The sequence below is a fragment of the Phocoena sinus genome, chromosome 15, assembly GCF_008692025.1.
Source record: "Phocoena sinus isolate mPhoSin1 chromosome 15, mPhoSin1.pri, whole genome shotgun sequence".
Taxonomy (NCBI): Eukaryota; Metazoa; Chordata; class Mammalia; order Artiodactyla; family Phocoenidae; genus Phocoena; species Phocoena sinus.
This window is the reverse complement of record NC_045777.1, coordinates 52,286,682-52,310,769: the sequence shown is the minus strand read 5'-3', so window position 1 is coordinate 52,310,769 and position 24,088 is coordinate 52,286,682. Positions and strand designations below refer to the sequence as shown.

Sequence of the window (24,088 nt, the reverse complement as noted above, 5' to 3'; positions counted from 1 at the left end):
ACCAAACATGAAATGTAGATGGTTGCTGAACCTAGGTAAAGGGTATATAAGTGTTCATTGTACTATGCTCTCAAATTTTCTGTGAATTTGAAATTTTTTTTTTTTTTTCCGGTACGCGGGCCTCTCACCGTTGCGGCCCCTCCTGCAGGGCACAGGCTCCAGACTGCAGGGCACAGTCTCCGGACACGCAGGCCCAGCGGCCGTGGCTCACGGGCCCAGCTGCTCCGCGGCATGTGGGATCCTCCCGGACCGGGGCACGAACCCACGTCCCCTGCCTCGGCAGGCGGACTCCCAACCACTGCGCCACCAGGGAAGCCCTGAAATTCTTTGAACCAAAAAGTTGAGGATAAAAATCAATGTAGCAGAAAGACACAGCCGTTAACGGAGGAAGCAGTCAGCTCCCCCCATACAAACTCCATTAGCTTTGGAGCCACCGCTGGGGCCCCATACTGGGCTGCAAGCCCTAAGAACAACTATGCCTTTTTCACCCGTTTCTCCAGCATCCTGGTCCAGAACATGTGTTCAGTACACGTGCATGCATGACACCCTCCCTCCGGAGTCTGCTCCCAGGAAGCCACGGCAAAGTTAGCGCTGGGACAAATAAATCAGGATGGTGGTCCCAGGCATCGCGTTTCGAGGCCTTCGTGTTGCTGGAAGAACCAGACAACTGGAACTACATCAACAGGGGCAACCCCTGGGCTTGTCTCCTGGTGGTGCCCCTCTGGCCTCACCTGCCTTCTTGGGCAGGGAGGGGCAGAGCTTGCAGGGCTGTATTTGCTGCTCCCCATCCCCCTGTCATTAGCTCCAGAGGGTCAATAAAACCCCAAGAGTCTGGAGGAGAGCAGTTGGCCAGAGGGGCTGACCCTCATCATGGTTCTCTCCAGCATGGGACCAGGGGCTCTGTTCCACCCACTCCCACCCCTGTATCCTGGGAGGGGAGAAGGAAGCATCTGACTGCCTGCCCAAAGATCCAGAATCTGGAATCCAATCCCAGACCCTTCCTCAAAGACTCATCCACCACTATGCAGTCCAGCCCAAGTCAGTGAGAGCTGGGTGCTGACGACCAGGTGTCTGACAAGGCATTGAGTCCTCCCAGCTGGAAAAGCCTCTGAATCCGTAAGAAAGAGAACACAAACCAACAATGACATACTCACAGCCTTACTCTCAGTTCCTACCAAAACACAGAGCATTTCCTGTGCCTTTTCCGTTATTTCACAAGCTGCTTCTTAGTCTTCCTCTGGGCTCCAGGACAGACAGCTGCTTCTCCCCTCAGAAGCCAGACAGTTGCCTCCAGCCTCTCCTGGTCAACGCCATGGCCAAGACCCGTAGTGACCATCTGCTGTACTCCCTGGAAGAGCTGGTGCCCTATGACTTTGAGAAGTTCAAGTTCAAGCTGCAGAACACCAGCCTGGAGAAGGAGCACTCCCGGATTCCCCGGGGCCAACTCCAGACAGCCAAGCCAGTGAAGCTGGCCACTCTGCTGGTCACCCACTATGGGGAGGAGGACGCCGTGCGGCTGACTCTGCAGGTCCTGAGGGCCATCAACCAGCACCTTCTGGCAGAGGAGCTCAACAGTGCAATCGGCCCAGGTAAGCGGCCCCATGCGCCCTCCTCCCCCACTGCAACTGCTGGCTGTTTGCAGAGTGGGGTGGAAGATACAAGAGGGACCAGTTCGGCCAGTGCGTCCTGACTTGGGGGTTAGGAGTCCGAGGTCTTCAACAACCCTGGTGACCTTAGCCAAGCAAGTCCTTTCCCGCTCTCTGGTCTTGGAAGCTGGAGTAAAGCTAAGGCTCTCAATGGCTTTTTTAAAAAAACCCAGAAGCATGAGGTTCTGACTATGGGGCAGAATCAGGAAAGGCAGGAGCTGGATGTCTGTTGGTAGAGAATTCCTCACTTCATTTGTCATTAACACTTACCTACAGATGAGTATCTTTGGATGAGCAAGAAACTAACCACTCCTGTCAAGAGGGTTGATGGGTAATCTCACTGTTATCCACTTCATTTCAGTTTTGAGTTCTTCTCTAACACGTTACAAAGATATTTTAAAATTCTAAAAGGACTTTTTCCTTCCTTTTCTTTTCCTTCCTTCCTTTCCTTTTTGTCTTTCTTTCTCTCCTTCCGTCTCTCTCTCCCTTTTCCTTTCTTCCTTCTTTATTTTATTTTATTTTATTTTTTTGCGGTACACAGGCCTCTCACTGCTGTGGCCTCTCCCGTTGCAGAGCACAGGCTCTGGACGCACAGGTTCAGCGGCCATGGCTCACGGGCCCAGCCGCTCTGCGGCATGTGGGATCCTCCCAGACCAGGGCACGAACCCATGTCCCCTGCATTGGCAGGCGGACTCTCAACCACTGCGCCACCAGGGAAGCCCCTCTTCCTTCCTTTTATTTTATCTTTCTTTCCTTTTTTCCTTCCTTATCCTTCTTCTGCTACTCTTTTGCCGTAACTTTCTGATTTTATTACATTGTGATCAAAGACTGTGGCCTATTTGATTTCTGCTTTTAAAGACTATTTTTTGGACATTTGGGGTGGAGGGGCTAATCTGTGATCAGTTTAAAAAACTATTTTTCGATGTTTGAAATTTTCTTCTATTTCTAGACTTTAAGAATACATTAGGAATGCTTTCCATGTGCTTCTATGAGGTAGAAGAGTTTACATAACATAAAAATTCTCTGCTCTTTGAAAGAGTGATAAAGCTAAACTGTAATCTGAGTCTGGTGTAATTTGATGAGTAGAATTTTAAAATTAATTTTTTGTATTTTAAAATCTGGTTATTCATCTCTTCAGGGTTTCTTACCAGTTCTTGAACCAGTTTTCATAACATATTTTTCCTAGAAAGCCAATAGCGAAGTGTTTTAAGCAACTTTAATTTTAATAAGGGCTTTTCAAACCAAAAATTAAGGTGCTAATTATAGGTTATTTTCATTTCTTTATTAAAGTAGTGGTTTTCAAATTGTATCCCAGGAAGACATTTCAGGGATTCTTTAGAATGTTAGCAAATAGTTGATTCAAATTTTATTAACTAACTTACAAAACTAACAAATTCATATTAAAATGAGTGATTAACCAAATTTTAAAACATTGGAGGCCATCAGTGTGACAGTTCATGCTTGAACTCCTTTTTATGGAGACCCTGGAATTCAGCCCTTCCTGTCATTTCTGTTTAATTAAACATTGTTCTGAAATTTCCAGGCAAGCTGTCTTTTAAAAAAAATTACCATTGGGCTTCCCTGGTGGCGCAGTGGTTGAGAGTCTGCCTGCCGATGCAGGGGACACAGGTTCGTGCCCCGGTCCGGGAAGATCCCACATGCCGCGGAGCAGCTGGGAGCGTGAGCCATGGCCGTTGAGCCTGCGTGTCTGGAGTCTGTGCTTCTCAACGGTAGAGGCCACAACAGTGAGAGGCCCGCGTACTGAAAAAAAAAAAAAATTACCATTTACACTTATCTGTGTGAGTTAGGATTTTCTTCACTTCATGAAACCAAAGGGGGAAAAAAAATCCAAAATAAATTAGTTTCTGAAGTTTTCACTGTCCTTCATGACCCCGATTTCAATTTTTTGTGCTGATCTTTATTGACTGAAAGTGAGTTTTGTAGATCTGTAAATCGCACACAAATGTATACCCATAAATTAGGGTTTTCACTTATATATTAAGAATTCTATGTAAGACCTTATATTGGAAACAAGTTCTCCTGCCTAAAAAGTTTGAAAAGCACTATTTCAGAAATAAGATAGCAGATAATTAGTATGTTCTTATTTAATGGTAATTGACTGCTGTTGTCTAGAATGTCCTGAGCTTCTCTAATTTCCAAAGGGATTCTGTCTTCTCTCCCTTCCCCCAAACCTTGAACCTGAGCACTGGACATTTTCATGCCTTTCCATCTCATTGTCTTTTCAGGGTGTCAGGTAAAAGAAAGTGACACAGACAGTTCAGCAATGTCTGGTTCCTCTGGGGAGATTAAGCCCAAGAGTCTGAAGATACCAGATAGCCTGGAAGGTGACAAGCAGCGACAAAGTGGTGATGGGGCTGGCTGCCCACCATCCATCCAGCCGGAGGCTGGAAGGGGGCCCCAGAAGAAGCCTCTGGGCAAACAGAGAGATCAGAAAGGCTCTGAGCACCCGGATGTGCAGGGCAAGCCAGGGGCCAGGAACACAACTCTGTCTTCCAAGAGAAGCCCCTTTCCCAGCAAGCCACAGGGGGAGAAGGGGAGCAATGTGGGGGTCAGGCTGCGCAGGAATGCCAGCTCTGCAGGAAGGCTCCAAGGACTCTCCAGTGGGTCGTTTGCTGGGTCCCTGGGAAGGAGAGAATTTAAGATATCTGAAGCATATTTACCTTCAGGAAAGAAGCGACCCAAAAGTCTTGAATTTACCATTTCTTCAGGAGAGACAGAACCTCTCAACCCAGAAACTCTTCTGCTTCAAGAGAAAATGAGAAGTGAGAATCCAGGCTCAGCAGCCACTCTGAACACAGGGGCTACTGTGGCTGCAGAGAAAGGATCCAGGAATCCAGAACATGCCATAACTCTGGAGGGGGTAGCACTCAGGAATACACTTTCCAGTGTATCATTGGCTGGAAAGAAGATCTGGGAGCATCCAGAGTCCACAGTACCTGCAGAGAAGAGTGGAACTGAGGCTCCAAAGACCTCTAAGGCCTTGGAGGAGGTGGTAGGTGGTGTGCTCCATGATCCTTCAAATCCAGAAGTCCCTCCATCTTCAGGTAAGAAAGGACCTCAGAATCCAGAAGACCTGGCATCCTTAGGAATGATGACCTTTGCAGGTTTCCCCCTGCAAACCTGCTTTTATCCCCACTGTATTCATTTCACTGGACCTCTGGGTCCCCCTTGAGGTCCTCCACCCTTTGAGAATCTGATGTAGGCTCTGAATCCTGAAAAATGCATATCTGCACATTTTCATAAAAATGTTGCATACATTTCAGTTAGTTCTTAGACACTCTAAAGAAGTCCTTCTTTAGAATTCCCAAGGGCTTCAAGGACCCCAGGTTGAACATCTGAGAAAGATTGGGTACAAATATCACCTTCTCACAATACCTCATGGCAGTATGTCATGGGGCTGCGATTCTGCTATTCGCCTCTGTCTGGGCATGGAGGGAGCTGTTGGCTAAAGTCCTAGGTCTCTTTTACTAAAGAGGCAGAAATTAGGATGGTGATGGGTTGTGAACGACAGAAACGCCAAAATAACATAACTGAAACAAGATAGACGTTTGTTCCTCTTTCACATAAATGACACACAGGTGGTCCAGGACAAATGTGGTACACCGTGGTCAGGAACCCAAGCTCCTGCTGCTTTTCTGCTCTACGGAGTTTGCTCTCAAGGTTGTGGTCTCAGATGGTGGCATCCTCATTCCAGGCAGCAGGATGGAGGGACAAAGGAGAATAGTATCACTTAGGGAAGGTTTTCGGAAGTTTCTAGATGCTGCTCGTGATGCCTCCATTTACTTCCTCTTAGCCAGAATGTACAGGCACGTCCTGGGTTTGGTTCCAGACCACTGCAATAAAGAGAATATTGCAGTAAAGCAAGTCACATGAATTTTCTGGTTTCCTGGTGCATATGTTTATACTATACTATCATCTATATTAAGTGTGCAATAGCATTATGTCTAAAAAGAAAAATGTACCTACCTTAATTTAAATACACTTTATTGCAAAAAAAAACACCTTTATTGCTAAAGAATGTTCACCATCATCTGGCAACACAGCGTTGCCACAAACCTTCATTTTCTTAAAAATGAAAGAGTCTGTGAAGGGCAATAAAGTGAAGTGTAATGAAGTGAGGTGTGTCTGGAGTCACATGACCACATCTAACTGCAAGGGAGGCTAAGAAATGTAGGTTTTTTTGGGTGGTGGTGGGGAGCAGCCATATGGACAGCAATCAATACTATCACAAGGGAAGGAGGGGAAAATGGTCACTGGGGAGCTCGCAATCTCACTTGCAGATGTGATATGAATTCCTGGGGCCCTGCAAGAGGAGGAGGCAGGAGGGGACTCATGGATTGAGTGCGCTTCTATTCCTCCTGTATCTCCTGTCATTTCTGCTTTATGAAGCTGTGCTATGGTCTTGGGGCAGAGCTGGTCATAGCTGTAGGTCATCATGGTGGGCTATACCCTTCAGCCTGTAAAGTCCCCTTCTTTACTTTCACTTCATGCTTCCTGAATCTGGATGTGAGCAGTGGCCCATTCATTCCTTCATTCAACACGCACTTCCCAAATGCTCACCACATGCCAGGGATTCTGCTAGGGGCTGGGGGTCTGGCCATGAGCGAGTCACCATCCCTTGGGAGCTCTACTCAAGTTATGAGCAGTCTAGGTGGTGGTTAAGTGGCAAACACCAGTCGGAATGTCTTACTGTCTTTATATCACCTGTTATCAGCGTGCGTGCAGGAAGAAGGCATAGAATTTGTAGCAAAAGGCCTTTCTTTAGGATAAATGCCCAAGAATTCCAATCCTCAGGACTGGTAATGAAATCTGTCCCTTAGCCTTCAGTCCCAGTGGCTCCTTTGCTACTTCGCTGGAGGGAAGTCGGGGGAGGACAAGCTAGGGAGGGGCCTCAGTCTAACCGAGAATGTACGTATCCCAGGCACGGACTCTCGCTGTGATTTGCAGCATTCCTTGGTAACATCTTGGGTTTGTCACTCATGAGATTTTTCCACTGCTATGTCCCCAGGGAGACTGCAGGACAAGGCTGTGTGTCGCCTTTGCTATGCCCAGGAAGGAGACCCGGTTGGTGGCAGCTGCGTGCGTGTTTCCTGCAGCTGCTCCGTTGCTTCTAGGGATCCTGAGGTCTCACGTGGCTACTCATCCAGCTGCCCTCGGTGCCAAGACTTACTCCCGGGGAAGAGCCATGGAAGCCTCGAGTGGCAGGAGGGCCTGCAGATGGCCAGCCTGAGCCCCAAGTCCCTGCCACAGTGTGAGCGTCACATGAAGCAGGTCCAGCTGCTCTTCTGCGAGGACCACGGGGAACCCATCTGCCTCATCTGCAGGCTGAGTCAGGAGCACCGAGGCCACCATGTTCGCCCCATCGAGGAGGCCGCCCTGGAATACAAGGTAGGGCTTCCTGCATTGGGGTCCTTCTCTGCTGGGCACTTGAACACATCGGGGCTTGCTTCACTTCCTCCAAAACCCTGGGAGTTGGTGCATTGGCCAGCATCTTTGGGCTGTAAATGGCAAACACAATACAAAGTAAGCCAGCAAAGAGGGATTTACTGGTTCATGTAGCTATAGGAATCTAGCTTTAGGTATGGCTGAATCCAGGCGCTCACAAGAGGTCATTAGAAATCTTTCTCACTGCCTCTTGGCTCTGCTTCCTTTGGTGTGATGGATTCATTCTTCCTCTTTCCTGGGTACCTCTCCCTGTGCTCTTGGCTTCCTCACCTTCAGCTTTATTCCCTGAAGCAAGTTTTCCCATCTAGAGTTGGCACCAAGATGGGAGGAGCCAAGTTCAAGCTTTGACAAGTGCTCGTTTTTTCCAGAAACAAATTCAGAAGCAGCTGGAGCATCTGAAGGAGTTGAGAAAATCTGGAGAGGAGCAGAGATCTCAGGGGGATAAGAAGACAGCAAACTTCCTGGTAAGGCTAGGGTGGTCTGTGCCCAGTCTTTGCCTGGATTCACCCCTGCAGAAGGAGGGAGGGAACCGAGAGTGAGCAGAGGTCCCTGATGTCCTGTACTGGTTCACAGGGAAGCAGAGCTGATCACATAGTTAGAATCACCTGCTCTTGGGGGGCAGGGAATAACAGGTGTCAAAGGATGAGCTTGTCCCTGGGGAGGGAAACCACCTCCAGCAAGAAGTGGCATCTCCCAGGACCCTGTCATGCTTTCTTAGACTCACCACAAAATGGTTTAGAGAAACGAATGCCAGTGGCTGTAGCTGAGGAATGGGATTGAGGAAAGGGGAGGAGAGACTATTCAACTTTAAATACTCCTCTGTATTGTTTTTATAATTGTTGTTGTGGTCTATTGTACTTTTTTTTTGGTACAAAAACCATGTTGATTTTTAAAATTCAAATGCTTAGACATTTTCTTTAAAACTGTGGTTTTAAAGAAACGTCACAGATCTCAATAAGTACAACTTAGTGGCCTTCCTGTTAAGCTGTTGTCCAGACTCAGATGCGTTAGGTTGCTCCTGTTTTCCCTGCATGCGAAGGAGCCTACCCCCAGAGCCTTGATTTATCTGGTGCATTTCTGTTGGTTGGATCCTGTCTCCCACTCTGAGTTCCAAACTTCTTCAGGGACCCACCACACTGCAGTGGGAAACAGGCAAAGATAACAAAGGGCAGAATGGAAGGAGGGTGGCATTGGTCCAGGTGTCTGACTTTTGGGAAACTCTTGAGTTGTAGTAAAATGAAAACCCTTTCCTATAATCCCAGGTGGCTTGGAACTTGTGGATGGAGCAGAGGTCAGGGGTGCCCCCCCAAGGAGGGTGAGGCAGGAGCCTGGGCTGATCAGGGAAACCCAGGGAGACAAGAGGGTTCAGCCTTCCCTTAAGATACAGTGACACGGGCTCTGTGGAAAGGAGATGCTGTTTTCAGGTCTTCGCCTTCTCCTCCTCCTTTTTACAATAATTAAAAGAAATTTTTTAAATCATAGGGAAGGGGTTGGGAAAGCTCTTCTTTACAGCAGAAACCCAGATAAAACAAGTATAGAAGAATAATTGAATTAGAAAATTTCCACTATACAATTGACACCGACAGGGATCAGCAACAGATACTAAAATTTTTAGAGAAAATCGTAAGAGAACAGGATATTTACACACTCTCAAAGTACCACTCCCCAAATTACTTAGGAATTATAAAGGAAATAATATATACTTACAGTAGCGATATCTGGTAGACGCTTCCTTAACCAAGCATCAATCCTAGTATGATTATAATGATGATGGCAAACTGGACAGTCTTTGCCTCCCAGTGGGGTATGCTAGAAAGAGCATGGCATTAGGTCTATGGTATTCTTGCCCCAAATGTTTCTCCTGAATTTAATCATGAGAAAAATTATAAAATTTTAGAATATAGGCCATTGAATGAGACAACTGACCTGTCCTCTTAAAAAAAAAGTCCATGTTACTGCCGTCAACAACAACAAGAAGTGTTCCAGACTCCATGTTTAGGAACATCACATTGGAAACTTGAAACTGGCCACAGTGGGAATATCAACACCACAGAAATGGCAAATACCACAGCCCAGCCTTGGTTGATTGTTTTGTTGATTGTCTAGACTTAGAAAGTGTTGGAGAAAGTGTGACTTGTGCAGACCAGATGCACACTGCGGTGCGCCATTCTAAAGACTGAGAGAACACTCTTCTGCACCTGAAACCCAGGACGTGATTCAGCAGGGTTGCTGATGTCACAGAGGAAGGAGTGAGATTCCACACACATCGAGTTTATAGTCTTATTCCTTAATTACAAGAAAATACCAAGCAACATCAGAACCACTCTCGTATGTCGACTAAGGGACTACGGTGGGTGGAGGAACAGGAGCCGGGCAAACATCCACAAAGCATCCTGTGAGGCCCTGGGCTCTCTGGAATTTACAAGAGAGTTCTGTCCACTAGTATTTTTTGTTAATTGTGTGTATCAGTTTAGCTAATAAATGAATGTGCCCATATTAAAAACAACAACGACAAAAGGTGAAGAAATTGTTTTGGTTCAAAAGAACTAAAGACTTAATCCTGTCCTTTTGAGCCAAAAATGAGATTTCTTCTGTCCAGTCCTAGTAGATCTGAAGGGCCCTCTCCCTCCCTGGAGGAAGGAAAGATGCCCTAGAGCCACTTCACATGTCCACAGAAGCTTTTTAGTGATGATGAGAAAGAGGACGGCAGAAGAGGTCATGGTTGGCCAGTGTGCAAGAATATTGGAAGTCAAGTTCACTTGCGTTCAAATAGATGGACTGACTGACCCCTTTCAGGGCAGTATGAGACTGTCGGGGAGTGGAGAGAACTCTCCCTCCTGGAGACTTTGTGGTCCTGACCTTGTCTGTTTATGACTCCAGACATATGCAATCCTCATGCTGCCTTTCAAGGAAGGAAGAAGGTGACACCAGTTATCTTAGTGTTCTGGGGCTGCCCTTGCAAAGTACCATAAACTGGGCAGCATAAACCACAGAAATGTATGCCTCCCACAGCTCTGGAGGCAAGGTGTTGGCAGAAATGCTTCCTTCTGAGGGCCGTGAGGGAAGGCTGCTCCAAGGCCTCTCTCCTTAGCTTTTAGGTGTCTCCTTCCCCCTGTGTCTCTTTACATGGCATTCTCCATGTGTGTGTATCTGTGTCCAAGTTTCCCCACTCCAGTGGCCCACCCCACTCCAGCACGACCTCATCTTAACTAATTGCATCCTCAATGACCCTATTTCCAAATAAGATCATATTCTCAGGTACTGGGGTTAGGACTTATAACACATACATTTTGGAGGGGACACAATTCAATCCATTTTACCAGGTTTTAGGGCATTTTCCAAAAGCCAACCTTTTCTGGAAGGTTCCAGCCCATTTTGCTTCCTACTCTGGAATTCAGGCCTCCAAGAGGCTGAGGAAGCCTGCTCTTACCCACCTCCAGGAGGTGGGCTTCTGCGGGTTCCCTGGGCACACACGTCTACCTCACCGCATAGGCCCCTACACCTCCCTGACTTCTGTTCCCCAGAAACAAGCTGAAACCCAGAAGCAGAGAATCCAGTACCAGTTGGAGCAGTTATGCCAGTTTTTAGAGCAGCAAGAGCAGCTCTTTGTGGCCTGTCTGGAGGAGCTGGGCCAGACCATTGGCCAAGTCAGGGAGACATATGGCACCCGGGTGACAGGGGACATCGCCCTTCTCGACAAGCTGATTGGGGAGCTGGAGGCCAAGCAGTGCCAGCCAGAATGGGAGCTTATGAAGGTAAGTGTGGCTGGGCCTGGCTTTCCCCCATCCACTGTGTGCAGTAGGGTGACATGGGCTCCCAGCACTGCCATCAGCTCTGCCCAAGCCAGTGGGTGAGGCCCTTAGGGCCAGGGGCGGGACTTGGTCTTGGTGACCCACAATGCCCAGGCCCCTTCAATGAATTCTCAGGAGCCCAGGATGGCCCAGTATCTAGGGGATCCTGTGACATCTCCCAGAAGAGACCAGCAGAGTTTGGGTACAGTTATGTGCAGGCCCCAGCCAGGGTGCCACCTCAGCAGATTAGAATTAGAACTGGGGAGAGGTGCCCCATTTTTGCTGACACTGTGGGGCTGGGAGCCCAGGAGGGGAGGCCAAGGAGTCGGTACAGCCCCTATGAGACTGGTAACAGAGAACTTCCCTCTTTTCTCTCCTAGGACGTCAGAGTCACCCTGCACAGGTACCAAGAGGTCCCCTGATGATCCCTTGGGTGTACTGCAGGAAGCATTTGGGGAGGCAGAACTAGGAGGGAGATGATCCCAACCTGGGGCCTGTGGCTCCTCCCTGGGTCCTCCCATCTCCTGCAGCTTCCGAAGGTGAAGGCCTTTCTGGACTTGTGTAGCAAGAATGGGAGCACAATCAGGAGGGGGAGCATGGGGTCAAAGACTGGACCAAATGAACATGGCCTGTTGTGTGGTGGTGGCTTCATAAGAAACCCCCCCTAACAGACTGTGTCCCATGCAATTCGCCTTATGAAAACTGTTCCTGCAGGAGTGCTTGTGGCCACAGTGAGGGAAGCACTTTCCAGGAGTGGATCTGCTAAGCCCAGCAAGCCGGGGAAGGGAGGGAAGAGGAGGGGAGGGGAGGGGAGGGGAGGGGAGGGGAGGGGAGGGGAAGAGGCTGGACCTTCCAATCGCCTGGGGGAGCTTTACAAAATCCTGTCATCCAGGTCCCCGCAGACATATTAAACCTGGATCTTCAGGAGCACAACCCAGGCATCAATTTTTTAAAGTATTTTTTTGGTGGTAAAATATACATAACAAAATTTACCATTTAAAAATGTACAGTTCAGGGCTTCCCTGGTGGCACAGTGGTTGAGAGTCCGCCTGCCGATGCAGGGGACACGGGTTCGTGCCCCGGAACAGGAAGATCCCACATGCCGCAGAGCGGCTAGGCCCGTGAGCCATGGCCGCTGAGCCTGTGCGTCCGGAGCCTGTGCTCCACAACGGAAGAGGCCACAACAGTGAGAGGCCCGTGTACCGCAAAAAAAAAAAAAAAAAGTACAGTTCAGTGGCTTTAAGTACATTCGCATTGTTGTGCAACCATCACCATGATCCATCCCCAGAATTTTCTCATCTTCCCAAATGGAAACTCCATACCATTAAACAACTCCCCAATCTCCCCTCCCCCAACCCTTGGCAACGACCATTCTACTCTCTGTTTATATGAATCTGACTACTCTAACTACATCATATAAGTAGAATCATACAATATTTGTGTTTTTCTGTCTGACCTACCTCACTGAGCATAATGTCTTCAAGGTTCATTCATGTTGTAGAATGTGCCAGAATTCCATTTCTTTTTAAGGCTGAATAATATTCCATCATGTGTATATACATTTTGTTTATCTATTCATCCATCAGTGGATACTAGGTTGCTTCTACCTTTTGGCTACTGTGAATGATGCTGCTATGAATATCGGCATACCTATATTTGTTTGAGTCCTGCTTTCACTTCTTTTGTGTATATCCCCAGAAGTGGAATTGCTGTATCATACAGTAATTCTATGTTTAGGCTTTTGAGGAACTAGAGTACTATCTCCCGTGGTGTCTGCACCATTTTACATTCCCACCAGCAATGCTCAAGGGTTCCAATTTCTCCATATCCTTGCTAACACTTGTTATTTTTTATTTTTTTTAAATAGTAGCCATCCTAATGGCGGTGAAGTGGTATCTCATTGTGTTTATTTTTCTCACTTAATATTTTTATTTCAATAGAAAGAAAAAGACTCAGGGAAGTATAATTAATTTGACATAAGTAATTCTGGGCTGAGCATTTCAACATCAGTACCACTTTATGGCCATTATCAAAACTCACTGTGATTTTGATACCAGTGGTTTTTAAAACTCCCCCAGGTGATGCCAATCCATGGCCAGAGTTGAGGACCAGTGTTTAGAACTTGAAGCCCAGGGAGAACTTTCTTTGAGAAGCCAAGGCTGGACTGGGTGTGCCCTGTGGAGGCTGCACCTCCCTTCCAGCTCATGAGACCCTGGGCTACCCCCACACTCCAGTCCTCTTTGGCCAACAATCTTTTGTCTCTAGGGCCAAGAAGGTGACTGTCCCTGAGCTGTGGGCCACCCCTCCAGAGGTGAAAGAAAAGATCCACCTGCTCTACCAGAAATCAGAGTTTGTGGAGAAGCGCATGAGGCACTTCTTGGGTAGGTGGGCTTGTGGGAAGATGGGAGGCGCCTGCTCACCTCCTCCCTGAGAGCCACGTAGACTGGAGCCCCCTGGTGTCCCTTCTCCATCCCCCACGGCCTTTCTGACTCTGCCTTCAGCCCCTCCCACACCTGTCCCTATCTGGGAACCTAACTCAAACTCCTTCTCCTTTTAGAAACCCTGCGTTCAGAAATGGAAATGTTCAACGGTGAGTCCGGTGGTGGTAGTATGTGTTGGCCAGGGATTACTGCAATTTTCCCTTGTGCTGTTGATTTCTGGGAATTATTTAGAAAAGAGAAAACACCTGTAACAAAGGTGGAAGCAAACATGACAAGTGCTCACAGGCTCTGTGCCAGGGTCACTGACTGTCAACTCACCAGAGTACAGAGTATCCAAGGCAGGCCTGGGTACCAGAGAGGAATGGGGTTATATCCAAGCAGAGGAAGCCGAGTCCTGAGCAGGGAGAGGGAGTCACTGTCTTTCCTTGTTGTGGGGACCAGGGTAGATTTAGCCCTCTGAATGGAAATGCTCAGGATTTTTCCCATCTCCTTTTCTCTGTAGTTCCAGAAGTGACTGGTGGTCAGGCACCCTGAGGCAAGTAGACTTGGCCTGCTGGGTCCCTGTGCTGTCCCCCAGTGCATTCCAGAAGAATGACCCTGGCCACGTTTCTTGGATGTGGGGAGAACCCTATGGGGATGTTGCCCATGGACCTCAAGCTAGGAATTCTAATTCTCTCTGCAGTTAATGTGATTCTGGAAGCAGAAGTTGCCCACCCCAACCTCATCTTTCATCTTCTCTGATGACTTGAAGAGTGTGAGACTTGGAAAAAAAGTGGGACCGTCGACCTGCTAGTCCAGAAAGATTCTATAGCTGAATCACTGCCCTGGGCTCTCTGAGTTTGCTCTCTAGCTGCCATTACTGAGAAGTGAAGGTGGGAGACAAGACAGGGTGGGTCCTGGGTGTCTGCAAGGCAGCCACGAGCAGCAAGGGGAATATGGCTCTCTCACCAGAGAATAGTTATTGGGTAGAAATGATGATGAAGTAAAATGAGTGCCAGGCGTCCAACTTTCCCTCCACCCAGATGAGGGAGCCCCCCGGCATGTGGGCATCTTCCTGAACTACAAGACTGGGGACATTTCCTTTTACACTGTGACAGCCAAATCCCACATCTCAACATCCATTGGCTTCTTTTCCTCTGGGCCCCTTCAACCTATCTTCAGCCCCAGGACACATGATGGAGAGAACATGGATCCTCTGAATAGCCGTCCAGTGGGTGGCCAGGGGCCTCACTGAATATCCAACACTTTGCATCTTTCTTCAGGCTCCTGCCCTGTATCTTGAATCCATACATTCAACAGTTATTATTGAACACCTACTGGGTTCCAGCTGCTGTGGGGAATATAATCAATAAGAGAATAGGCCCTGTGCTCAAGGAGCTTATGGAACAGAAGCAGAAGTAAGCTGGGTAAACAAATATTGGTAAACCAAGGGTAAAGAGAACACATGTATTGATGACATGCCATGGATTTCAGAGAAGGAAGCACACAGCTGTTGCTTAATAAATCCTTGTATGAATTAGCACCCTAAGATGCTTCTGAGACAGAGAGCCCACCCTCGTTTTCCCTCAGGACTCCATGGCAAGGATGTGTTCCCTCATTCTATCCTCCCTTTTTTTTTTTATAAATAAAATTATTTATGAATAATAACATCATAGAGCTTACATAGATGATCATTAACCATAACTTTTTAATTTTACAAATGAGAGTTCTGAGGCCTGGAATTAATGCATTTTGTTCATTTACTTATTTTTCTACCAGTGTTTGGGGACTGATTTTGGGCTAAAAGTAGCATCAGTTGCTGAGATTACAGAGAGAGCAAGATAAAACTTCTGCCTTTTAGTGAAAACCTTAACTGTAGTAAGGATCTGAACAGTAAATGTATAAGCCCAGAGCAACATAGGTACTAAAATATAAATATATATTGGAACAATATGTGAGCATATTACAAGTAGTAATTGAATAGAGGATTCTGAGAGAATTTCACAGAGTACTTTAAGTGAGTCTTAATGACTAAGAATTATTTTGAAAAGGAGCGGTGAAAAGGCATTTTAAGTGAAGAATGGCATATGAAGTGTCACAATATGAAGCAGCATGAGATTTACAATTTAAAGTGCTTGATGGGTTTTTGATGGTATGTCAGTGTGGTATGAGAATGGAAACTCAAGACTCATATTGTCAAGAGTCTTATGCACTATGCATAGGAATTTGGACCTCATTGTGCTGTCAGGGAGAGCTAGTAAAGTGTTTCAGGGCGGCCAAATAGAGGTTAAGTGGCTTGTTATCATTCACAGGAAGTAGAGTTCAAGTCATGATTGAAATCCAATGTTCTTATTCTTATTAACAAGTAGACTATAATAAGAGTATAATATATGATAATAATATTTATTATACATTTACTATGTGCTTAGTTCCATGTTTTTATTTTAGTTAATCATCACCATAAAGCTATGGAATAGAGAAGAATTCTGCCTAGAATGACTGGCTGATTGTAAGTAGGAAAGAATACTTTTGAGCCACTACGCTTTGATCTTTGACCAAACCCTATATATGTCTGCAGTTTCTATTTGCCTGAGAGCTGGAAGAGTGAGTAAAAACAACTATACCAAAAAAAAAAATAAAAATAAAAAAAAATAAAAAAAAAAAACAACTATACCTTTATCACTTCAGGAAACTGAGCGATTATTCTGTGAATTTGTAACAAAACCCATTAAACTATCAAGACTTCTCAGCTAGATTAAAGTAGGTGGTAAGGGAAACAAAATCGTTTATGGACAGAAAAAGACCTTGAAAAAAATCACATGAACGCCTTCAGTAAGTCATTACATAGACCAAAACCATGCCAATGTCAGTCCATATCATGCTGGAGCCACCACAGAGCATCAGAGTTTAGGGTACAGGGATGCAGGAAGAGAATGTCGGCCTACAGGGCAACAGTGAAAGAGTTTAGCATCCACCGAGGAGATGGGATGAACCATTTTGAGACTCTGCCAGGGGTAGGAGGGCTTTTATAGGGTGAGATTAAGACGATTTTGCTTGCATTGTTTTCTCTAGTAGGTGTCTAAACTACTATTAATAAGATCCATAGTTTTGGTTGTATTCTCCAAGGTTGCAGTGGAAATCAGAAAGCTATAAGACAGTTGAGTCTGGCTAAGTAAGAAAATTACCAATTATACTCAGAAAAGAGGAAGCAGTATGAGACCATTAGTTAAGTGCTACAAATATGACTTCCTTTAGTTGAGCATTTCTATTTCATTTATTGTTAAAAATGTCTTTTGAAGTCTCAAGATGAAAAATCACTTAGAAGCAGAAATTTTTAGGGCTTCCCTGGTGGTGCAGTGGTTGAAAACCCGCCTGCCAATGCAGGGGACACAGGTTAAAGCCCTGGTCCGGGAAGATCCCACATGCCGTGGAGCAACTAAGCCTGTGCGCCACAACTACTGAGACTGCGTTCTAGAGCCCGCAAGCCACAACTACTGAAGCCCATGCGCCTAGAGCCCGTGCTCCGCAACAAGAGAAGCCACCGCAATGAGAAGCCCGTGCACCGCAAAGAAGAGGAGCCCCCACTCACCACAACTAGAGAAAAGCCCGCACGCAGCAACGAAGACCCGACACAGACAAAAATAAATTAATTAATTAAAAAAAAAAACACTTTAAAAAAGAAATCATTTTTAACAGAGTCAATGATGAAGCCTGCGGGTACTAACAAAGCCTTTTGTTACAAAGAGTCTGGTATATAAGATGGTATTCTCTGTAGTATATTTTTTCTATAGATCTAAAGGACTAATCATTTCAGCAAAGGCTGGAACTCTAAAGCACTAGAATTTGTTTTGATCATATATTGCATTACTGTTAAATGCCCAGGCGATAGAAGTTATCCATTCTGTCTTCCTGGAATATTAAATTGATGGAAGAATTGTGAATTTTCGTAGAATGTTCATCTGTTTGATGTTACACTGTCCGGTGTGTGCATTTAAAAGTGACCTTCTGTGCACTCACATTATGGATACTGCCCAGTAATATTCTGTTTGCTTAGAGGGAAGAAGGATGACACCACTATATGCTCCTAGTTTTTTTTTTTAACTTTTTTTAAAATACATTTATTTATTTATGGCTGCATTGGGTCTTTGTTGCTGCACACAGGCTTTCTCTAGTTGTGGCAAGTGGGGGCTACTGTTTGTTGTGGTGCACAGGCTTCTTATTGCGGTGGCTTCTCTTGTTGTGGAGCATGGGCTCTAGGCACACGGGCTTCAGTAGTTGTGGCATGCAGGCTCGTAGTTGTGGCTTGTGGGCTCTAGAGTGCATGCTCAGTAGTTGTGGCGCACGGGCTTAGTTGCTTCATGGTATGTGGAGTCTTCCCGGACCAGGGCTGGAACCCATGTCCCTTGCATTGGTAGGCAGATTCTTAACCACTGTGCCACCAGGGAAGTTCCTATATGCTCCTAGTTTTTCTCCAGGTTTCTCCTGTTTTTCTGGAACTGGGGGTTAGTGCACTGGGTTAATCCAATTCCGGTCTTTCAACATTTTCCTGTTGGCAGGCTATAATCAGAGTCAACCTGCCTGCATCTCCAAAAACTGCTCTGATTATCCTCACCTCCCAAAGGAACAGAAACAAGACACTTTAGGGTTTTGAGGATTTTATACAATTCACCTATCAAGTTTCTATCGATAGAGCTACTACCTAGCTAGTGAGCTAGTCTTTGAGGAGCTGCCTTGTTAGAACTTCAGGGATATTATACTAAATGGCTAAGACAAATCACTTGGAAAAATATCCTTAACACATAATTTTATGGCCAGACTAAATATCTGTTCTATGAATAGTCCAAAGGAGATAAGACAGTGGGGAGAGGAAGATTAGAGAAAGAATGAGAGATGAAGCAAAGGGAGACAGAGAGGAAGTTTAAATCAAGTTGATTTATGGGATATCCTCCCTGTCTTGAGGACTTAGGAAGCCTTAGGAAAAAACAAGCAAACTGGATTATTATAATACACTTTTGTACCTGTATTAATGAACTGTGGTTCTTAGAATTATTGGCTGGGCCCCATAAATAAGTCCATTGGAAAATGCAGTTGTAACTGCATTTGTTGTCACTCAGTTGATTACTGTGAGATCCTACTTCCCTACAGGAGACCAAGAAAAAGATGGGGCTGCTGTCATGGAAAAACATTTGACACACATCCCAAGTGTCACATTATTCTGTACTGACCTGTATCTGCAAATCTGTGGGCCTGTGGAATATTAGGTGTTCTAGTTCACAGATGTCCCTCTATCATCCTCCATTTAAAGAGACATAAAGAGAGGGGGGAGGGAGAGGGATGGACTAGAAGTTTGGGGTTAGTAGATGCAAACTATTACATTTAGAATGGATAAACAACAAGGTCCTACTGTATAGCACAGGGAACTATATCCAACCTCCTGGGATAAACCATAATGGAAAAGAATATTTAAAAAAAGAATATATATGTGTATAACTGAGTCACATTGCTGTACAGCAGAAATTAGCACAACAGTGTAAATCAACTATACTTCAATTTAAAAAACTTATCACACACACACACAAAATAAAGAGACATAGAGAGGGATGTAAGAGAAAAGGAGAATTGGGAATTCCCTGGCAGTCCGGTGGTTAGGGCTCCATGCTTCCACTGCAGGGGGCATGAGTTTGATCCCTGGTTGGGGAACTAAGATCCAGCATGCCACATGGCATGGCCAAAAAAAAAAAGGAAAGAAAAAAGGAGGATCAAATGAAGATTGAACCCCAAACTCCTGCTACCCCAACTTCTCTTCCCATCTTCACACTAAGCCTAGATTGGACTTAGGTTCTCCATGGTTGTGACCAGAGCACAAAACACATTCTTCGCTTTCTTCATGGAGCTTTGTTCTACATGCATAATCCACATGCTGGCACAGCTCACGTTCCCTATTTGTTTAGCCGTCCCCTATGGTTGGCGATTTGTTGTTGCCAATTCTCCCTTGCTATTGTTCCATAAACAGCTTGGTGTATATATATATATATATTTTTTTTTTTTGGCGTGCATTTTTTGCCACCTCCTCCCCATACACATATATTTTCTCCTGTTATTCCTAAAATTGTTCCAGAATGTGAGCTATTTGATAACACTTGCAGTAGTTGGCCATACAATATTTTGGAAAGAATGTTTCACGCCCAAAGCAATGTTTGTCGTTTAAAATTTTTGCTGATATAATAGAGATGTAATGAGGTCTTACCTGTTTTAATTTATTTCATTACCTGCTAATGAGGCTATGAATTTTTCCATGTGTATTTCTACTTTTTTGCTTCATTCTGTCAACACACATTTTTTTTTTCTTTGTGGTACATGGGCCTCTCATTGTCGTGGCCTCTCCTGTTGCGGAGCACAGGCTCCGGACGCGCAGGCTTAGCAGCTATGGCTCACGGGCCCAGCAGCTCCGCAGCATGTGGGATCTTCCCAGACCGGGGCACGAACCTGCGTCCCCTGCGTCGGCAGGCGGACTCTCAACCACTGTGCCACCAGGGAAGCCCAAACACACATATTTGATAAACAATTATAACAGTAATAGAAAAGAGTTTTATTCAAGCCAAACTAAGGACTACAACCTAGAAGATACAGATTTAAGAAGCACCTTAATTGTGTTCCATCAGACTACAAAATAGGGGAGGCTCGTATAGGCAAAAACCGCAAAGCTACATATGTTGTTTGTCAAGAACTACAATTGAGGACTTCCCTCGTGGCGCAGTGGTTAAGAATCTGCCTGCCAATGCAGGGTACACGGGTTTGAGCCCTGCTCCGGGAAGATCCCACATGCCGTGGAGCAACTAAGCCCGTGCACCACAACTACTGAGCCTGTGCTCTACAGCCCGTGTACCACAACTACTGAAGCCCGCGTGCCTAGAGCCCATGCTCTACAACAAGAGAAGCCACCGCAATGAGAAGCCCGCGCACTTCAACGAAGAGTAGCCCCGCTCGCCAAAACTAGAGAAAGCCCGCGTGCAGCAAAAGACCCAATGCAGCCAAAAATAAAAAAAATTTAAAAAAAGAACTACAATTGAAGCTGGCAAGAAGTAAGAGTGCTTTTTAAGTATGGACTGGTTGGGGTCCAAAATAGTTGCAAAGTTACAAGGGGAAATGTTGGACCATTAGGTTGCAGCTGGCAGCTACTAGCAGATACTGTTTTGAAAATGGCTTGTGGTATCCTTGAGTTTGATACAGTTCAGAAAATTCAGGGTCTCAATGATGCAGGCACATGTCTGAAACTACATCTCAATCGCCACCCGGCTCTATTTTTCTTTTAATATTTATTTTTTAATTTATTTTGGCTGCGCTGGATCTTTACTTGCAGCATGCAGGCTTCTCAGTTACAGCATGCATGCAGGATTTAGTTCCCCAAACAGGCATCAAACCCAGGCCCCTTGCACTAGGAGGATGGAGTCTTACCCACTGGACCACCAGACAAGTCCCACCTGGCTGTATTTTGGATACCTGAACCACAGTTTTATATCTTGTCAGAACAAACATCAAACATGACAGAAGTACATTCCTTCAAGGTTTCAAAAGGGACAGATTAGCATGCACACAGCTAGTTAGCATGACCTTGGTGTCTGGGAAGAGAACTTCATCTTCAAAGGAGTACCAGCACTGGCATCGTGGGGGCGGGGGGGGGCACTTATCCCTATCTTCAAAGTGGAATTCTAAACAATCTGGTAACTGTATTCCTTTTTCTTTTTTCAAATGGTTAAAGCAGGGCTTCCCTGGTGGCGCAGCGGTTGAGAGTCCGCCTGCCGATGCAGGGGATACGAGTTCGTGCCCCGGTCCGGGAAGATCCCACATGCCGCAGAGCGGCTGGGCCCGTGAGCCATGGCCACTGAGCCTGCGCGTCTGGAGCCTGTGCTCCGCCACGGGAGAAGCCACAACAGTGAGAGGCCCGCATACCGCAGAAAAAAAAAAAAAAAAAAAAAAGGTTAAAGCAGATGTATAATGTATGTTTGACAGGCCATAAGACAGGCCTGTTCTAGTTAGTATAAAGGTCAAGCCAAATCACATATAAGCCAGAATAACTTCCCTATACTTCAACATGTGAAAATTGCTTCCATCAAGTCTATAAAAATGGTACAGGTCCTTTAACTACTTGCCACGTGGACTCTAGATTTTGAACTTAGTTGTCTGTAGTACTTCTTCATAAATATTTTACATACTAAACATTTGTACTTGTAGGATGTAATTTTCCCTGTCTGGTGGTCTTTTTTAATTGAGATATAATTCTCATAGCATAAAATTCACCCTTTTAAATACACAACTAAGTGGTTTTTAGTATATCCACAATGTGTACAAACATCACCACTAATTCCAGAACATTTTTATCACCCCCAAAACAAACCCTGCACTGCTTAGCATTCACTTGCTATTCCTCTCTGCCCCCGGCCCCTGGCTACCACTAACCTTTTTATCTCTATGGATTTGCCTATTCTGGACATTTCACATAAGAATCACACAAAGTCTTGTGTCACCAGGTTCTCTGGCTTAGCACAATGTTTCAAAGTTCATCCATGTTGCAGCATGTATCACTGCTTTGTTCCTTTTTTACTGCTAATAACCCATTATATGGATATACTATATCTTGTTAATCTGTTCAATAGAGAGGTTGTTTCTACTTTTCAGCCATTATGAATAATGCTGCTCTTCAGGTACAAGTTTTCACTTCTCTTGGATTTATACCTAGGAATGGAATTGCTGGATCCTATAGTAAGTAATTCAGTGTTAATATTTTGAAAGACTGCCAAACTGTTTCCAAAGTGGCTAAGCATCTTTTCATTCTTTCTTTTCTTTCCTTCCTTCCCTTCCTCCCTTTCTCTTTCTTTCTGCCACACTGCATGAAGGGGCATGCAGGATCTTAGTTCCCCAACCAGGGGTGGAACCCATGCCCACTGCAGTGGAAGCACAGACTCCTAACGACTGAAACACCAGGGAATTCCCATTAAGCATCTTTTCAAATGTTAATGATCATTTAGTTTTCCTCCTCTTTGGAATGACTTCATAGTTTTTGCCTTAGTCTTTGGTCAGTTAGCAGGAGCTCTTTGTATGCTGGGAATGCCTTAGTCTTCATCTGGTTTATCTTCTACAATTATGTCCCAGCCTACTGCTAGATTTTATTAATATTGTTTTCTGAAGTTTTTTTTTAAATACAGTCACACAAGCTTATATTTTACTTTAAGGCACCTCAGTTTCCTATTTTGCCTCAATATTAAACTTAACCTTCTCTTAAGCGTTCTTTCATTGGCTATTAAATTCCATCTTTTTGTATGTAGTGTAAAGACAAGAGCCTTTTTTCCCAGAAGAATCATTTCTGCTAGCACCAAGTTAAATGCTATCCTTGCATACACGTCGACATATATTCAGATCAATTTTGGCTATACTGTTCTATTTATTCACGTGTAGTTCAAACTACACTGCTTTGATTAAAGAAGGTTTTTTTTTTTCGTAATTTTGATGTCTGGAAAGACAGGTATTCGTTTTGTTTTTTAAGTTTTGTTGCCACACAGTTTTTTCTTTCTTATTTTATTGATTGATTGCTGTGTCGGGTCTTCGTTGCTGCGCGAGAGCTTTCTCTAGCTGTGCTGAGCAGGGGCTATGCTTCATTGCGGTGTGTGGGCTTCTCATTGCGCTGTCTTCTCTTGTTGAGGAGCACGGGCTCTAGGCACAAGGACTTCAGTAGTTGTGGCTCAGGGGCTCTAGAGCGCAGGCTCAGTAGCTGTGGCACACGGGCTTAGGAGCTCCGCTGCATGTGGGATCTTCCCGGACAAGGGCTCAAATCCGTGTCCCCTGCATTAGTAGGCGGACTCTTAACCACTGCGCCACCAGGGAAGCCCCTGCCACACGGTTTTGACACTACTCTCTTTATAACATGTTTTAGATCATAGCTGAGTGAGTCACCTATAGTTACCGTTAATAAACAGAACTCATATTTTCACTTTAGTCATCCTGCCTGAGGCTGGCGTTTACATAGAATAAGGCAATCCCTGCTCTTGTGTGGCCCCAATTCCTGATCACTGCCTCACTGGAAAATGAACCGAGTATGGGAACAACGCAGAAAGAAAAGACGAATTGAGGACGGTAACGGAGATGGACAGCTAGAATTCCTGAGAAAATAAGATGGCCGGTCCAGACCTCTGTGTAGAAGTTGGCCAATAGGGGAGGGGAGCTTCGCCCGGCTCTGACCGAAGGGCCGCCCCTGCCGAAAGGGACGGCTGTAACAGGACCCTAGAACCGACAAAAACCACAACCTACCACCACCTCGCCGCCACCGCAATTTTTTGATAGACCCAAGGGGCTGGGGCGGAAACTGCGTCGGCCTCTCACAGAGCTTCCGGTCCGTCAGACGGCCCGCTTCCGGTCGAGCCCCGGCCCTGCTCCGCCACAACCGCGGCGCCTGGCGATCTCCCATTGGCTGTTTAGCACCGAACTACATTTCCTAGCAGCCCTTGCAGCTAAACCGTCCGTACCTGGAGTGGTGCCAACCTGTCTTGGAGTGTTTGAGCCAGCCTTCTGCTTTCCATCTCCCAGGTACAGCCGCAGAGAGAGTGGCTGCTGCCAACCTGACCTCCCTGCGTCCCTGAGAGCTCCGCCGGCCGGCCTCGAGCCTCGCCTTCCCAAGCGCAGACCGCTCGCTCCAAGCGAGGAGACCAGGCTTCCGCACCGGAAACGGGGCACCGGGCGTGACGTCACTGCTGCCTAGGCGCCCGGCCTCCCA

General features: G+C 45.9%; 1 protein-coding gene and 1 long non-coding RNA gene across 6 annotated transcripts; one reads left to right on the top strand and one right to left on the bottom strand.

Annotated features, from left to right (window-relative positions):
• The first annotated feature begins 216 nt into the window (after positions 1-216).
• On the top strand, positions 217-15,895 carry MEFV (MEFV innate immuity regulator, pyrin). Of its 5 annotated transcripts, XM_032605339.1 has the most exons (10): positions 217-1,589; positions 3,893-4,711; positions 6,676-7,055; positions 7,481-7,576; positions 10,637-10,867; positions 11,284-11,306; positions 13,169-13,284; positions 13,461-13,493; positions 13,847-13,879; positions 14,027-15,895. In XM_032605339.1, exons 1-9 carry the CDS (start codon positions 1,142-1,144, stop codon positions 13,876-13,878), a joined length of 2,178 nt encoding a protein of 725 aa, XP_032461230.1. In that variant the 5' UTR covers positions 217-1,141; the 3' UTR covers position 13,879; positions 14,027-15,895. The 5 variants fall into 5 exon arrangements, 4 of the variants coding, with proteins under 4 accessions (XP_032461230.1, XP_032461228.1, XP_032461229.1 ...); XM_032605337.1 differs by lacking the exon at positions 13,847-13,879; XM_032605338.1 differs by having other exon boundaries at positions 13,847-15,895.
• On the bottom strand, positions 7,486-24,048 carry LOC116740106. Its single transcript, XR_004345811.1, has 3 exons — positions 23,841-24,048; positions 8,820-8,921; positions 7,486-7,621 (listed from the first exon to the last, which is right to left on the bottom strand). It is a non-coding gene; the product is annotated as an uncharacterized LOC116740106 (long non-coding RNA).
• Between the last annotated feature and the right edge of the window lie 40 nt (positions 24,049-24,088).